We start from the raw sequence: 16881 nt of genomic DNA, 5'->3' as shown, positions 1-16881 counted from the left end.
AGAGCAAACTGCCTCTTCCCCCTCTGACACTGATCTTCCTGACCGGAAACAGAAGACAGAGTAGGTGTTGTGGATTTCTCAAAAGCGGAAAACAGACGGATTTTACGTAGATATGAGCAGCGGCAAAATTTATTACGAAAGAGGGAGGAAAGGCGTGACTTGGGAGAGTGATCCCACATGGGCTTGGAATGCCCTTTGGAATGGATTTGGAATGCCCTTTGGTGTAAGTCAAGGAATACTGACATGAAATATCAAAATATAGGTTTTTTTGTGGTTCAAGGTCAATTTGTTTAACTCAAATTATACATTCAAATCTTCACTGAATGTGTTAATTTTTCCCAATACCCAGAGAGGTACATACTAAACAGAAAGCTAATATTTATAACACAATACTAGACTTAACATATTCCTTTTCATGCACAAACAAGTTAAAATGCTGAACACCACATTTTTTAAATACAGTTAATCATACACAAGGTCTAAAATGTGGTTTAAGCATCTTGAAGACCTAATTAAACTGCAGCCTACTAAGTCAGCATAAATAAAAATGGAACACAGTAAAACTGTAAACATGCAATAACTTTACACAGTAAAGACAGATCATGGCTTAACAAATACAGACTACGTAAGCAGTATAACAGTCTTCTTTGCCAAATGGCAGTCTAAACAGACTCATAGTTAAAAAAAAAAAAAAAACAAGTAGATGCATGAATACCGTATTTTTCGCTCTGTAAGACACACCTAGTTTTTAGAGGAGGGATCCATGGAAAGCTTCCTGATAATCACAGGCACATTCCCATCACTTCCCCATGGGCTTCATTAAAAGACGGGTTGCCATTTGAAAACACACACCGACCTGTGATTAACAGCTCTCACCTGCGCCGGAGGAGGGGAGCGGAGCAGGATACGCCGAGTGCGTGCCGGCCAGGTGTGGTGCAGCCGGGCCGGCAGCGTGCTGGCGGTGGTCTTCCGGGTGGCGCGGTGGCGGCAGGTCTTCCCGGGCAGTGGGGGTGAGCAGTCCGTCTCTCTGTGAGGCCGGCAGGTTAAAGCCCGTGGCTCCTCCTCCTCTGCACCGCTCCCCCTGAGCGGCACAGCTCTCACCTGCACCGGGAGGGGGGGCGGAGCAGGGTGCACCGAGCACGTGCCGGCCAGGCAGTGCCATGTGGTGCAGCCGGGCCAGCAGCATGCTGGCGGTGGTCTTCTGGGCGGTGCAGCAGTAGCAGGTCTTCCTGGGCGGTGGGGGTGAGCAGTCCATCTCTCCGTGCGGCTGGCGGGTTAAAGCCCGCGGCTCCTCCTCCTCCGCGGCAGGTCTTCCCTGGCGGTGGGGGTGAGCAGTCCGTCTCTCCGTGCGGCCGGTGGGTTAAAGCGGGGAGGGGGAGTGGAGCAGCGCGTGCCGAGCGCGTGCCGGCCAGGTGGTGCCACGTGGTACAGGCGGGCCGGCAGCGTTCCGGGCGTCGGGCACACACACATTCACTCTATAAGATGCACAGACATTTCCCTTACTTTTGGGGGGGGGGGGAAGTGCGTCTTATAGAGCAAAAAATACGGTATATACCACCCAGTCACAAACTCAAACAAATGGCACTTTTAGCAGTGATCTTATATGACTGAATAAGTAGATTAGTAGAGAAAGGCCTTGATTTCTTTACATAATTCACATGCAATTTCAAGTATTAAATGTACAAAATTATATCTGCTTCTAAAAATACAGGACACCTGACATTACATGGTGCAAAGAGAACTGGAAATGCAAGTGGCTTGCACTTCTTCTTCCTTGTGCAGCATTGTAATAGATGGTTGAACCCATTCACGGAGTTCAAACTCAACAGAAAACGTGTCAGTTTATAATGAGATGTTGGTGAGTGGTTCAATGGACTGTGGAGGTGTTATTGTGGATGGACTGAGCTCCCCCTAAAGGATGAGTTCCATTTAGTTAGAAATATTATTATTATTATATTAGTTAGAAATAATATTAAATCCATTCTGTGTCATGATATCCATGCCCTCTGACCTTTCATCAACTAGACTCATTTTACTTTGAACAGAATACTACATAATTTGCAAATCATGGGCTAAACATACTTGCATGGATTCTTTGCAAGTTGATCATTTTTTCCAGTTCTCGTCGTAACTTTACTTCTGCTCCATATTTTCCAACTGTTCCATCATCCACCAGTATGAAATGGGAATGAAGATTATTCAGGACATTTAATTTACTTAAAGGATTTAGCAGGGTTTGATATGGAGCAACAATCTAAACATAAAGCAAAACAATACTGTTCAGATGGATGTCAATCGGATTGACTTCTTTTTTAAAAATTGCCTTGCATTTGTCTACTGCCAATGAGTTGTTTATCAGCTGTGGACTTGCAATTCATTCCTGTAGATCAGAAACTGTTACAAGGAAAAAGCTAAACATGAACTTTATTCAAAGGTGTGATACTATGTTATATAAAGATAGCATATGAACACAGCTGGGAAAAAAGGAAGAATATGAACAATATTTAGTTTTCTATTTTAAAATATTCCATTGGCATATTGATTCAATGTCATTCAGGTATCCAATTTGGGGATGGGAAATTGACAGATATGGAAGCACATAGCGTGGATCTTACTAAATGAAAAGTCCTCCCATTCACAATAGGATTTCTTGAACAGAAACATTTTGATCAAAGCCATAATATAATTATGAAGGACTTTTCATAACCAATTACAAGCATTACTGGACAAACTTACATCTCTTCCAACGAGGTCATTTCTATTTTCAATCACTCCCCAAGGAGCTATACCAATAGTGCAAATCTTTCGAGATGATTGAGAAGAATGTTCCTTGAGGGCATCACCAACATGCTTTGCAACTCCTATTCAGGAACAAAAAATATTGTTGTACTACTATAATCACATCTTATGTGTAATACATATCTACAGAATTCAAAGGCCCAGTTCAATATCCCATTGCAAACCCATGCTCGGCCAATAAGAACAATTAAAAATCAAACATCATGTTTCCACTGTGCACCTAAATGCCATCAAGGGTGGGGTTCGCCTTTGGGAGGAAATTCTAGAAAGAAGGCCTGAATTAGTGGACTAAAGTCTAAAATAGCTAAATCAGTCAGGGTAAAGGCCAAATGTTTCACTTACACCACTTTGCTATCCTAAAAACTAAGGTTATGAAATTGCTTTCTGAGCGATGTATTCCAAATTGGCCTTCATTACCATTCAAAAGTCATTTAACTCCACCGCTTTCTGCCTCGTCCGCATTCTCTCTGCGCCATGCACCTGCCTTCTAAGGGTCTTTAAAAAAATCTCAAGTGTCAATTCAAGGCATAATGGTAAGAGCATTATTGCTCCCACTCCTATGGTGCTTCTTTTCAAAACAATTACTTCATTTGCATATTTTCTTTTATACTTGGTACATCTAGATTGCATAAATAAATGAGCTTATACTTTCTACTGGCATTATTTTTCTCTTCAGCCCTTTGCAAGTTCGTGCAGATTAACCTATGAATCACCTGAATGATTTCCTGGTGTATTACCTACTCTACTTCAGTGCTTCCATGACATCTGTAACATAACAAGAAAAGTGCAAGACGAGACTACACACATCAGATAAACAAATCTATGAACTTAAGCAGGACTGGGAGGAAAGAGCCAGCGTGGTGTAGTGGTCAAGAGCATGGGCCTGGGACTCAGAGGATCTGGGTTCTAGTCCCCGCTCAGCTATGGAGCCAACTGGGCGACTTTGGGCCAGTCACAGACTCTCAGCCCAACCTACCTCACAGGGCTGTTGTTGTGGGGATAAGATGGAGGAGGAGAATGATGTAAGCTGCCTTGAGCCCTTTGTAGGAAAAAGGCAGGATATAAATCATTAAATAAATAAATACAGATAAAGGCAATTTAAAAATTGTAACTGTATTGCCTTACTTCCAAATCATCAGGGGAAAATGGTGGTGATGAATTTTCAATCAATCCAAAGTACCATTTTGACACTGGTGGAAGATGGTGAGGTGAGGAAGACAACAGTGGTAAGATGGCAAGGAGTGGCACAGGCTTTTTTGCCACACTTGCAGTAAGCCATCTGACACAAACAAGGCTCACAACCCACAACGGCTAGTTCTGCCATGCAAATCCAGCCAAACCATTAGTCCACCCAGCTCAGTATCATCTGTACAAATTGTCTGACAGATTATAAATTCTATCCAGAAATACCTTCCTGAACCATTCTGCCCATCTTCTTCAACCAGCTAGATATCTCAGTAGCATAATCTCTAGCCAGATTCAATGCCCTCCTTACTGAAGGGAGGTATACCCCTTGAAAAAAATACCCCTTGAACAGAGACTGTGTCCATGCGGGAGAGAAACAATTGAATTGATGGAGCATGTTATTCTTCACTGCCCTCTCTGTACAGCTGCTTGCCAGGAACTGTTATCCCTACTCCTTTCTAAATATCCTGGTTACGGCGAGATTCTTTTTATCTTAAGTTACTTTGATCTGATCAATCTGATTTCATCTCCTTGACTACAGCCAAATACTGTTTGGTAAATTTGTACAATGTGCGGTAGAATTAACCCTAAATTGTTGTTATGTTCTACCAGAATGCTTTTATTTTCTTATCTTAATTATTGTAATTTTATCAGTACTGTATTTTTCTTATTTTTAACTAATTGTAATTTTGTGTTTTATTTATTGGCTGGTTAATGACCGAATAAAGGATTGATTGGCTGACTGATTGATTGATTGATTGATATACAAATTGTCTGCAGTTCTCCAGGGTTTCAAAGAAACCTTTCCATGATGATGATGATGATGATGATGATGATGATGATGATGATATTCCTACACTGCTCAATAGCTGATGCTCTCTGGGAGGTTCTCAACAACAGATAAAATACAATAAGAATACACTGAAATACAGTACAATAAAAATCATAAAAATACAACATTTTAAAATCAAATTTAAAATGCTCTAATAATTTACTCAAATTACTTAAATTTGCTGGGAACTTAACCTGTTACTTTTTGAACAGAAAGTAGGTACTCGCCACTGAGCTATGGACTTTCTCTGGTTTTATCCTGAATGTTGCATTAATAGCATCAATTTATATATGATAAAGTTTCTGGAATCATGGAAGTGTTTTCTCCACCCCATCATGATATTGGAAGATTTATTTACTTATTTAAAAAAATTATATGCCGTCCTATTCACAAAAAGCCTCAGGACTGCTTACAGCATAAAATAAAATATAAATAAATTCCCAACCCACATTGGCTGCAGTTAAAAACATAGAAAGGACGATATTAAAACTTATTAAAATATTGCTGGAATAAAAAGGTCTTAACCTGGTGCTGAAAAACAAATAACAACAGTGCCAGGCAGACCTCTCTGGGGAGCGCATTCCATAGATGGGGCGCCATCGCAGAGAAGGCCCTCCTCCAGGTACTTTGCCTCCTAATACCTTTCACTGAGGGTTCCCAGAGGAGAGCCTCTGCTGCAGATATCAAGATACCTACTATCTCCATGTGCTTGGGGAATGCCATCATACAGACATCCAGTCATCATATTGAGAGAGAATGCAGATGTCTCAAGTGCATAGGAATTGAAAAGTATATAAGAGTGAACATTTCACCTGTATTCACTCCTCCAGTTATAATCCAGGCTCCTGTTGTCACTGCAGCTTTAATAAGGCCTTTTCCAAGTAACTGTTTGATGCGTGGATGAAGTTCAAATTTCTGCATCCCGCCATGAACAGAGACAACAAGTTTTGGCAGTTCCATCTGCCATTCTTTAAGCATAAGCTGTAGGATGGCTTCAGGTTTGGTGTCATATGATAATCGCACATACTGGCAGGAAAATAAGTATTAACCATTTTTAATCATGATTCAGGAATACATAAAACAGACTTGCATAAAACACAAGGTCGCATAGGGCTGGTTCCCAGCTCCCCCACTCCTTCTTGATTGGGACAAAAGCTTTCCAACTAAAAGTTTTTATTATGTTGAAACCAACCAGTTAGGCTGGCTTTGTTATACAAAACAACAGTACTACAGAAAGCAATAACACAAGATACTAGCAAAGTTAGCATACTGGTCATTAGCAAAATCCTGGCTTAATGACAGAAATTTGATTCCAAACTGAGTATCTCTCCTCCCTTCCAACCCCACCTCCAAGGCTGATCCTGCTTACATGCCAATCTTGCCCGGCTTGCTTCTGGGTGCATTATACTTGGCAATTCAGCAATGGATTCTGGCCCCTCTTCTGAACCACAGTCTGATTCAAAAAGCCTAGAAGTCTCTATTATAGGAGTGAGCTCAAGCCTTACTGAGAATTATGAAGTTCACAGGTCTGCTCTAAATACATAAACATTTCTACTGGGATAAATTCTAGTCATAGAATTTTAAATATTTGCCAAACAGTGATTTCCAAAGGTTGAATTTAAATGTTACACAGTTCATTTAATTCATAAATATTGCAGACACTAAAAATTCCAGAGTACACTTAGCACCATCACTCCACTCCACCAAAATATCTTGGGGAAAACAACTGCATTTAGTGAGGTTGCTGGAACATATTTACAAAATATACGCACAGCAGGAAGAGCTGTATACAAGCTCAATTCACAGGTCACAGTCATACTATGACAATCTACTCTGGGCTTACTTGGTCCCTTCTCTACCTGTACTTTCCTGTTTTGAGACAGCTGTATTTTGCTGGGAGGTCCTAAATAGAGGCAAACTGTGCAGTGCCTGATCCTGCTTAATCTTGCAAGGTAAGCAGGGCCAGGCCTGGTGGAAATCTGGATGGGTGACCTGAGTCAGCACTGAGCAGGCAGTTGGACTCAATGGTCTCCTAGTCTTCAACTGTATGTTTCTATAACACAATTATATGGTTACTAAAAGCCCTGTTGCACTGAAAGCTGTTTTCTTCATTTTAGCAAACTAAGGTTAATGGTAATCATAATTTGCTTGATTTGGACATTACAGCAAACTAAGACTACTGGAAACCAGCAAAGGAGAAAGGAAAGGGCAAAGAGTACTTTGCAATGATCAAGTAATGTTTTAGCTTTGATGTCTCAGCTGGACTACTGTGAGCCCATTCCTTCTTTCTACAATGAAAAGGGAAACAAAATTATTTGACAAAAAGACTTAGCACAGCAAAGTAACACTGTGCTGCAAAGGGGGAATAAAAATGAGCTAGTTCCAAAGTATAAACTGAAAAAGTGTCAAATGTGAATGAGGTTTGATCCAAGTTAGTGACTAGTGAGAGTCAGTGAGGCATAGTGGTTAAGTGTGGGTGGCTGGAACTCAGGCGATCTGGGTTCTAGGCTCAGACAAAGAATTAACTGAGTGACATTGGGCTAGTCAGACTCTCAGCCCAACCTACCTCAACAGGGCTGTTGTTGTGAGGATAGGATTGAGAGGAGAAGGAGAATTATGTAAGCCACCTTGAGTTCCTTGAAAGGAAAAAAGGCTGAATTTAAGTGTAATAAATAAAAAGCAACTACATCACAAACCCACATTACCTGATTCTGAGTAACCTCCTGATGACTATTTTCAAGGGGTAACAATATAGAGTACAGAGGCAGATACATTAAACAAAACTGTTTTTTTTCTAATTATCTCTATTACCCATGTAAAAATGTGGGGGGGGGGGAGAAACCTGATACAATGGTAGTATAGCCAGTAAGCATATTTCAAAAGATGATGCATCAGTAATAATCAAATCCCACTAATGACCAAAAGTGACTAATATCGAAATGCAAAAGAGGTTTCAATAAAAAAATGAACAATGTTTGCAACTTGGAGCATCCACATTATATTTAAAATTTAAAGTGCAACTCAGTCATGTAGGAATTGTCTTCACACCTTTATGTTCTCATGCTACCACCTTCATGTTCAAGTATAAGTAATATCTTCACTTGGAGCATATCATTTAAATATTATTATTATTATTATTTTATTTATTATTTATTAAAAGCCTTTGTATGTCATCCTATTATATAAAAATCTCAGGACGGCTTACAATATTTAAAAGAACAACTTAAACAACTAGTATTACAGAAGTACTAATTAATTCTCCGATTAGGTGACAAATGAGGCCCTGCATACATACCTTAGCTCGGTAGGAGTGAGAACCTCCTTGGAAGTTGATGACACCATAAGCATCTGTTGAACTCTGCTCAGTATGTTTTTCTACTGACCATTCTTCTATCTCCTGATTAAAATTTTCACCCAGTTTTACATCTGAATATTTCATGGCAAGACTTGCAGTAAAGCAAGCATGCTGCCGTACCAAGCGACCACAACAACATCTGCAGATAACAATGACAATTTGGGAAAGTGAGGAGACACAGAAATAATTGCATATTCTGGATACCTGTTTGCTTCTGGCTAAACCTTTGAACCAGTCATTCTTTTTTTTTTAATATATATGGCAATTACAATTCCATAATTCTGAGTTTTTAAATGTTAATCTTATACTATCACATAGATATACAGAGCATGTATAACACTCATGCAGAAGAGAGACAATGCCCAAGGACTAGAGAATGTCATGACAGTGGTAGGCTGAGGATCATAAGCTCAGTAAAGGTCTATTTGTCTCCAGTTTCCCTGGAGATATTATTCAGTTCATACAAAGCATCCAATCTTTTCATTATATCTTCTCTGCAGTTCAGTTGTCTTTTGCTTCCAGTCATTTTCAGATAAATTACAGAATAACAATCTTTATGTTATACCTATGCTGATTAAAAATGAGAGATGTGATTCTTTCATTTAATAGAAATGTGCTTACCTGACAAGTTGCTGACATATCTGACATCCTGGAAGGCATCTGCGATTGAGAAAACAAGAAAGTAACTTGGCATTTTGCCTACCTTATTATCAAATGCAAGTTAAGATCATTCTTAAAATATGTGTCACTGTTTTCTGTAGTTCACACCATGTTGTTTATTGCCCTTTCACACACTCAGGACATGCTTGTAAAGAAGAAAGCACGGTAACCGTTTATTTGTGCAATTGTGTTTGCATAAGATGATCCAGAAAGTGGTAAAATGGCTGCTCATACTTTCATGTACTGTATACAACATTGCTGTATCTTCAAGTGAACTATATTAGAAAACGATTAAAACAAAGAGGACAAATGTGATGCCATCATGGGAGATGATCTGCAAATCCGCAAACAGTTTCTGCAAACAGGATTGTTTCACATATTACACGGAAGCAAACCTAAATTTGCAATAAATTATAGCCTCCTTATAAATGTATCTGCAGGAGACACATCTTCAGACATTCATTTCCTTAATCCATATTTAACATTTTAGGTATAAACAAATACCTTCGCTATACACCTTAAAAATCTAACACATGACGAGGGCCTTATCTGAAAAAGAAGGAAGGACCAGGAGGCCGTGTCAAGCAGCATTGGGATACCACAGGTTAAACTACCGTATTTTTCGCTCTATAAGACGCGCCTGACCATAAGATGCACCTAGTTTTTAGAGGAGGAAAACAAGAAAAAAAATATTCTGAATCAAATGGGCACATAATCACAGGCACATTCCCCATCACTTCCCCATGGGCTGCACATCTGATAAACTTACTGCACACATATATTCACACTATAAGACGCACAGACATTTCCCCTTACTTTTGAGGGGGGGGAAGTGCATCTTATAGAGCAAAAAATACGGTACTTATTAAAGATAAGTTGTATCTGATTCCACTTGTGTCATCCTTCTTGCTGTACTTTCCACCTAAGGAGCAAAAAGGCATACTGCTCTCATTGGTTCACCTCTAAACTGTCTTTGTTTCTGAGAAGCAAAACTCTGTATTGCAATCACAGCCTGACATTACTTTTACCCATGCCCAATATCCTGAGGCAGGTCATGTCATTTTATCATTTTTTTAGATAAAATAAATATGTAGACTAGTATTTCAGATAAGGTCTTGAACTGGAGTTAGTTAGCTAAGACCCCTGAGTCTGTGCTGCATCTTCTCCTGGGAGTGCAAGGAGAGAGAGACTCGGGCAGTTATGGTAAGGGCATAATTTCTAATTTACCTGTGAGGATCCTTTGAACTTGGTATAATATACACACATTCCCGTTTGGTGAAAGTATTTTCTATCCAGGATTTCTGGGACTGTAAAATAAGAAAGCAATGTCCATTACTATGAAAATAACACATTCTACCTATATATCTCTTGTATCAATCATCCATACTTAACCATAACTAGTTAATATCTTGTTTCATCCTTAACTGAGCCACAAGAAATTTTCAACTATATATACTTGTTTTGCATCCTATAGCTCTGGAGTAGTTGAAGTAATTTTTATATAACATTTCCAAACCAGCAGTTTAGTAATACATGCAAAGCGTTAAAAAGCATCCAAACACTTTCAAGAGATTAATGTTGCTCTCCTAAAATGTTACAGTGCTGTTATTTGTTTGATAAAACAAGTTTTTTCAGTGTAATGGGTATTATGTAATGGCAGGGATTTTGTTTTGGAAGAAAGAAGATGCAATTGCATAGTGTTTCATTTAGTAAGCTTATTTGAAAAAGTTCAGATTAAACTTTTCAGTAGTAATAAATAACATGTACATTGGGAGAACATACACAGGGCAGTACATATTCAGCTGCTAAACAGCTTACAAGCTAGCCTAATGTTGTGCTCGCTCACTCTCTCTCTCTCTCTCTCGCTCTCTCTCTCTCTCTCACACACACACACACACAACACAAGACTACGCTAGCAGATATAACAATTAACTTGCTTTTAAACCATCTAGGACATGAGTGGAGAAAATATGGCCCTCCAGCTGATGTTGCACTGCAATTGCCATTGGTACCAAAGGCATAGCCCAAAGTGAGGGTTGATAAAAGCTACAGTCCAACAATTGGAATGCTGCATGTTTTCTGCCCCTGCTCTATGAAATGCATTTCTCATTACTTCTGTGAATGTTCCATAACATTTAACCACTTTTCACAATAGCCTATTCATAAACAAATGCTAAGCATATGCCAATATCACAATCAGACACAGAAGGCCTATTATAGCACGTGTATAACCCCATCATAAACTCTAAAAAGTTGATTAACCATGAATGTCAGTTAACTCTAAGTAAGAAGAACCCACCATAATAAAAATAAATCAGCAGCCCATGGGTTGAGCAGGACTAAGGACAAGCAGCACATACTTGCAGCTGCTACAGATTTATAGAAGGAAACACATGAGTTATCAAGAACAAGACAGGTTATATGGACCTTGTATTTGATATAACTAGATAAAAAAGAGAAGGTCCACACACCTAGAAAAACTTGTGGACACCAATCTATATTTTTAATCACCTAAGTTTAGAGTGACACATTTTCAAAATCTGCATCTTTGAATCTTCTTAACATTTGGGAGGTAACAACAGAACTGAAAATAAAGCCTAGCATGGAGGAAGAGCATATAATGAACATATGAACACACGCTATGGTGTTGTATCAAAAGAACAATGGGAGGAGGAAATAGTTACTAGTGCTGTTCTGCAAGTACTTGATCAAGAATTTGTTCAGTGCTACAACAGATAGGTTCAAGAACCATTCTCATGATTCTCTTTGTATAAGTTCTTATGTAAGCAAAAAGAAGTAATTCAAGAAGTGTTGTTGTTGTTTTGTACAATACAAGGCATAAGCAGCTCTTAGTGGAGTGGAAGATAACTCTGGCCCCAGCCCATGGCATAGCTGGTTTCAAGCCAGTTCGGTAGCAATACAAAAGCAATAAAAGACAAGTGAGCACCCGCATATTAAATAGACTTCAGCATCATCAATATATCTAATGTACAAGAGAAGTAACTCAGCTTATGAACTAAAGGTATATATCTACCAGCTCTTTAAACAGTTTATTTAGTCTGAGATGCCTGATAAATTATATGTCTACTATTTAAATACATTATTAAGCATTAATTGCAAAACAAGTTACCATATTAGGCAATATACCAAGTTTTCTAAACTTTGGACTCAAGGAAAATTAACAAAGATCCGTAAATCTCTGTATAGGGGCTAATAATTACATACCTTACTTTTTAACATATCTCAATTGCTTATATTGAAGTACACAAAAATATTTAAAATCATTAAAATTGCAAGATTTTTTAAAAATACCTGCTCTACACCGAAGGACCATCTTATTTTTTCTTTGCAGAAATTCATGCTGAAGAACTACTACCAGACTCCTTTGTGGATCAGTCTTATACCACTAGGTTTACTCTAATTTAAGGTTTTGGAGATAACAGGTTACAACACCACACTGCTGCTAAAATGCAGGATGAGATCAGACCTTAAAATAATTTAATTTATAGGGACCGTCCTATTATTGCATTTGAATGGAATGATTTTTTTTTGGGTGGGGGGAGCTTCAACTCAGCAAGCAGCATATTCACTAGCTATAATGTTTGAAATTGAGCATATTCACTAGCTATAAAAGAACATGGAATCTTCAGAATCAATGGAAATGCACATGCACGTTCTGCCATATTTAACCAAGGCATTATGTTTTGGTGCACTATTTCTGAATATTGAACACAAATAGAAAATGAATGATCTAGGCTGTGACTCTGTTAATGAGGCTTCAGTTTGCTGCCATGAACAGATACTGAATATTCACCATGAGTGGCCACCCACAATCCCACTGAATGTAACTAGATGTGTGATCCAAAAGCACTGAGACATGAATGCTACTAAATGCCTACAGTAGTGTACCCAGTCTGGTAACCTCCAGATGCAACAGATGACAAATTTAGAGGGATGATAGAAGCTGTGGTTGTACACATTTGGTAGGTATCATATTGGAGAAAGCTTGTCACTGTAAGTATCAAATCCTACCCATACTGAGTTAAAATTGTGTCATGTCACAGAGTGTAAAACTCTATTCTCAGAATACTGAGGGTTGGGGGTCTTATTCACAAGACTAATGTTTCACAAGCCAATTTTTTTTAAAAAAGTTGACTATGCAAAGGATTTCATTGCTCAGAAACATATTAATTACTTCATGCATATATTCAGAGAACCAATTGGTAATTATTACAAGTAATTAAATAAAAAGTTGCCTTGTGTTGGGTAAACATACAACCCTGGTTATAAGTATTGTATATATGCTAGCACATACTGCCTAATGACAACTCATATTTACGCCATGTGTTAGGAAAGTTGAAGTTGCCTCTGTATATTACTGTATTAGTATGCACTTGCAAGAATGCAATGCTTAATTCAGTGGCAAAGCATGAAGAGGCCTTCAGTAATCAGATTATGAATAAATTAGTAGAAGAACAAAAAAAACCACTAGGTTAAATGTTCTCAGTCTGTCTGTCTTAAATTGTTACTTAGAAATAAATATCATCAAAATATATGGCAAGATGGAGAATGGGCTCCACCTTACCATTTTTTACTATGGGAATTAGATAATCAATAAATATGGAAGACACTACATGTAACTTTCCTTGACCCTGCAACATAGAATCTGCTGTATCGTATGTGCAGTATAATGTCATTCCCACTGAATACAATTTTTCTTTGAATACTGCAATTACAACATTGCACAAAACCTCACCAAGCCTCTAGTGCAACTAAGTGAGTTGTGACCTTAAAGAGAGTTTGAAAACCAAAAGGGAAAAGGATTCAGGGATTTAATGTAAGAAGAATCTTTCATAATTTCATGAGAAGCTGCTTTGCTGCTCTAAGTAGGTTCAAACAATCATGAATTTCAGATGTACCATAATCTGGCTTACATTTAGATTCATTAAAGTCTGACACAGAGATATGTGAACATGTGGCCTCTTCCACTTAGTGCATAACCATGATCAGCTCCTAAGCAACCCAATGGTTAACCCAACAACAAACTATGTATTAACTACTGGGTTGTTTAGATCCTAACTAACCCAGCAGTTCAGCCTCTCATGCCACAAAGTAAAACTTATGAAGAAACAAATCATGGGCGCTAAAGACAAGGCATGTGTGCTGTGTGTTTCTGATAAATCCTCAGACTGTCTTGTTATTAAACTGATGGATTGTCATTACAAGTGAAAAACTCCAACATTTGATTATTCTAGATTCACGCCAACTTGCAACTATATAAATGCAAAGATATCTGATATGTTAGCAATATTTTCAATATTTTCATATGTTTCCAATATATCTTTTATAAACACAGACATGTGATATGCACCCAAACTTTATTCAAACTTTTTTTCAAACTTAAAGCAAAAAAATTACATCCTGCTAATAAGTACAACCAAAACAAAAGTTTAAAATGAAAAGTACTCCAATAGTGCAGTATTTCAGTACAGTACAGTATTTCATGGATTTTCTTAATTTGAAGTTTACTATGCCAAGGAGTATGTATCAGCTTGACCTGCCATATTTTAAAAACAAACCACAAGCACTATCTTGAAGTATCTCCACAGCTCAGGCAGTTACTAAGAATATACTTACAAGTTCATGTATTCCCACAAGTTTTTCAGTTTTATTAACCAAACACAAGGTGATCATGGGACTATACTGTGACCCATGCCTAGCTGATTGTAACACTTCACTGTGCAACAGGCTCCTAAAACAATAGCTGGAAGGCAAAAATTCCAAACATAAGTCTCTTTATCTTCTTATCATCACTTACAGCCAATGAATCTCATTTCAGAAACTGTGCAACTGGGATGGATATTACAGCACACTTGTGTTTACACATACAAAGTAGTTTCCCAACGACAGCATTTTAACCTGTCCAAACACATATATGCAACAGAGATTCCACAATGCTTTTATATTATTATACAGTAAGGAATTTCTTTTCAACCAAATCTGACTAATGCCTAGTCAAACTGGACTTCTTCACTGAAGCAAGTACTAGAAAGCCATTCTCTAAGGACACCCCAGAAAAGCATTCTATTAACATCAAATATTTTTCTCCTTCTTGATTTAAAGGGCTCCTTTCCTAGGAAAACTACTCTTCTGAAACTGTCATACAACATCCTGGTAGCAGCAATATTTTTTTTAAATAACTGCTATATCAATAACATATCTCAATTAACAATATGATAAGGGGATAAATACATATAAAAATGTATTCCCATTACTTGCTCCTAATTCCATAACCATGGTTTGCTATTAACCAAAGTTCTGAAACAAGTTTGAAACCTTGGTTAATAGAGAACCATAGTTAGCATTATGCCTGGCTAGCAACCAGCTTGGTGAAAGTCAAGGCAAGGTTGACAGGGAAAAGGGAATTTACACCATATATGGAAGATAAGGGAAGGAGAAAAATACAATCTTAGGCTTGCAACCTTGCTTAAGGAAATAGAAACATCATGCTCTGCCCTTCATATTTATATAGCTTTTTCAGTGTGAAATACAAACAGCTTAATACCTATAAATGAGTGGCTAAAGAAACTCAAGAGCTAGTATTCATAATAAAATGTATTACAATAATATATTATACAATACTTTTCAAACCATACAACCCAACACCGACAGTCTTATGTTCTCAAGGTTCTCTTTAAGGTGCTAATGGAAATTATTTGATTATAAAGATAAGGCCATATACCAGCTGCATTAATTTTGACTGTGGGACTTCCTCATCAGTGGTTTTTATATCCCATGTCAAAGTCAACAGTAATAAAGCCCTCATGGGAAGCTACTCTGGCACAGAGAACAGTTGACTTAAGAAGCTCCAGTGTCGGTTTTCTACTTTAAGACCATCTGTAAAATCAAATTCATGTAAAATCCATATCTAAGGGGTCACATCCACTAAGATAAATAAAGTTGCACAGGTACAAACTACTCTAGCACTACACCAATAACATTATGTGCATGCCAATTCCTCTATGTAATCCGAGAGCCAGGTAACACTAGTGGTGTTGTGCTAGAGCAGGGGTCCTCAAACTTTTTAACCAGGGGGACAGTTGAAAGGTGCTGGTGCTGGGCGCGGGTTGGAAAGGTGGTGCCGGTGGAGCGCGTGGGCCGGCGTGGGGGCAGGGGCAGTGTGTACAGGGTGCGCGTGCTGAGGCAGGGGCAGGGCATGCAGCAAGGGGAGGCGGGGGGAGGCAGGGGCGGGCACGCACTGTGAGGCGGGCGCACGAGGCAGCGGCTCGCTAGCTTGGAGATCGTTTTCTCCGAGTGAGCGAACTGCTGCCTCCCTGTGTGCAGGGAGAGGTAGGTGGCGGCGGGCACATGCGTGAGCACGGCGGGTCTAGATGGACATGGCGGGCCGCATGTGGCCCCCGGGCCGTAGTTTGAGGACCCATGTGCTAGAGTATTTTATACTAGCACAATGTAATTTGACCTAGAAGTTGTGCCCTGCTGGATACTGATTTGTTTACATGTCCTTTAATGCAGGAGAACATATTTAGGAAGTTATCTCAAAGAAAGCTACATATAAAAGCTTTCCATTGGCTGTTCAAGCTTTTAGAAATGCTTAAATTAAGAATTTCCAATTTTGTTTAAAAACAAAGAACCCTAACAACTTACACAGAAAGAACAAAAGGATTTCAAATCAGTCATGCTTTCAAAACAGTTTTATTTTGGAATACAGAAAATAATGGAAGGATAAAGGTAAAGTTATATATTTTCTTACAGTTGTTTAAACATCTTGGCTCCAAGAAACCCCAACAGACGTCTTGCTCTTTTGCTCTCATTGCAATTTTGAAGTTACCTATTTCTATAATTACCGAGTTTTAAGCAGGACAAAGAAGTACTATCTAGCCAACTCATGCAGCAAGCTATATTTAAATCTCTTTTCCAAAAAGTTGCCAGATACCACCAAAAATATGTGGTGTGTTTGTGCATATATGAACACTTCAGCAAAGCTTAAGATAGGAAATTTGAATCCATACTTCTTTTGAGAACCAATCCC

The 16881-nt window shown here is 38.6% G+C and overlaps 1 protein-coding gene across 7 annotated transcripts in view; it reads right to left on the bottom strand.

The window, feature by feature from the left end:
* The window catches only part of TRPM7 (transient receptor potential cation channel subfamily M member 7), a 79219-nt gene that overhangs the window by 43004 nt on the left and 19334 nt on the right, over positions 1 to 16881 (bottom strand). For 2 of the 7 annotated variants that reach the window (XM_044438566.1, XM_044438567.1), the window contains exons 2-7: positions 10059 to 10138; positions 8793 to 8831; positions 8112 to 8310; positions 5629 to 5842; positions 2737 to 2861; positions 2083 to 2254 (exon numbers count right to left, since the gene is read on the bottom strand). In XM_044438566.1, coding sequence (XP_044294501.1) covers positions 2083 to 2254; positions 2737 to 2861; positions 5629 to 5842; positions 8112 to 8310; positions 8793 to 8831; positions 10059 to 10138 — 829 coding nt within the window. Of the gene's footprint in view, positions 1 to 2082; positions 2255 to 2736; positions 2862 to 5628; positions 5843 to 8111; positions 8311 to 8792; positions 8832 to 10058; positions 14096 to 16881 lie in introns of those variants that run through there. The other 5 variants (XM_044438569.1, XM_044438571.1, XM_044438568.1 and 2 more) reach the window with 5 other exon arrangements.

This window comes from Varanus komodoensis, unplaced genomic scaffold (assembly GCF_004798865.1).
Source record: "Varanus komodoensis strain SLA01 unplaced genomic scaffold, ASM479886v1 scaffold33, whole genome shotgun sequence".
In the NCBI taxonomy this organism is placed as follows: Eukaryota; Metazoa; Chordata; class Lepidosauria; order Squamata; family Varanidae; genus Varanus; species Varanus komodoensis.
This window is presented reverse-complemented; position numbering and strand designations above follow the sequence as displayed.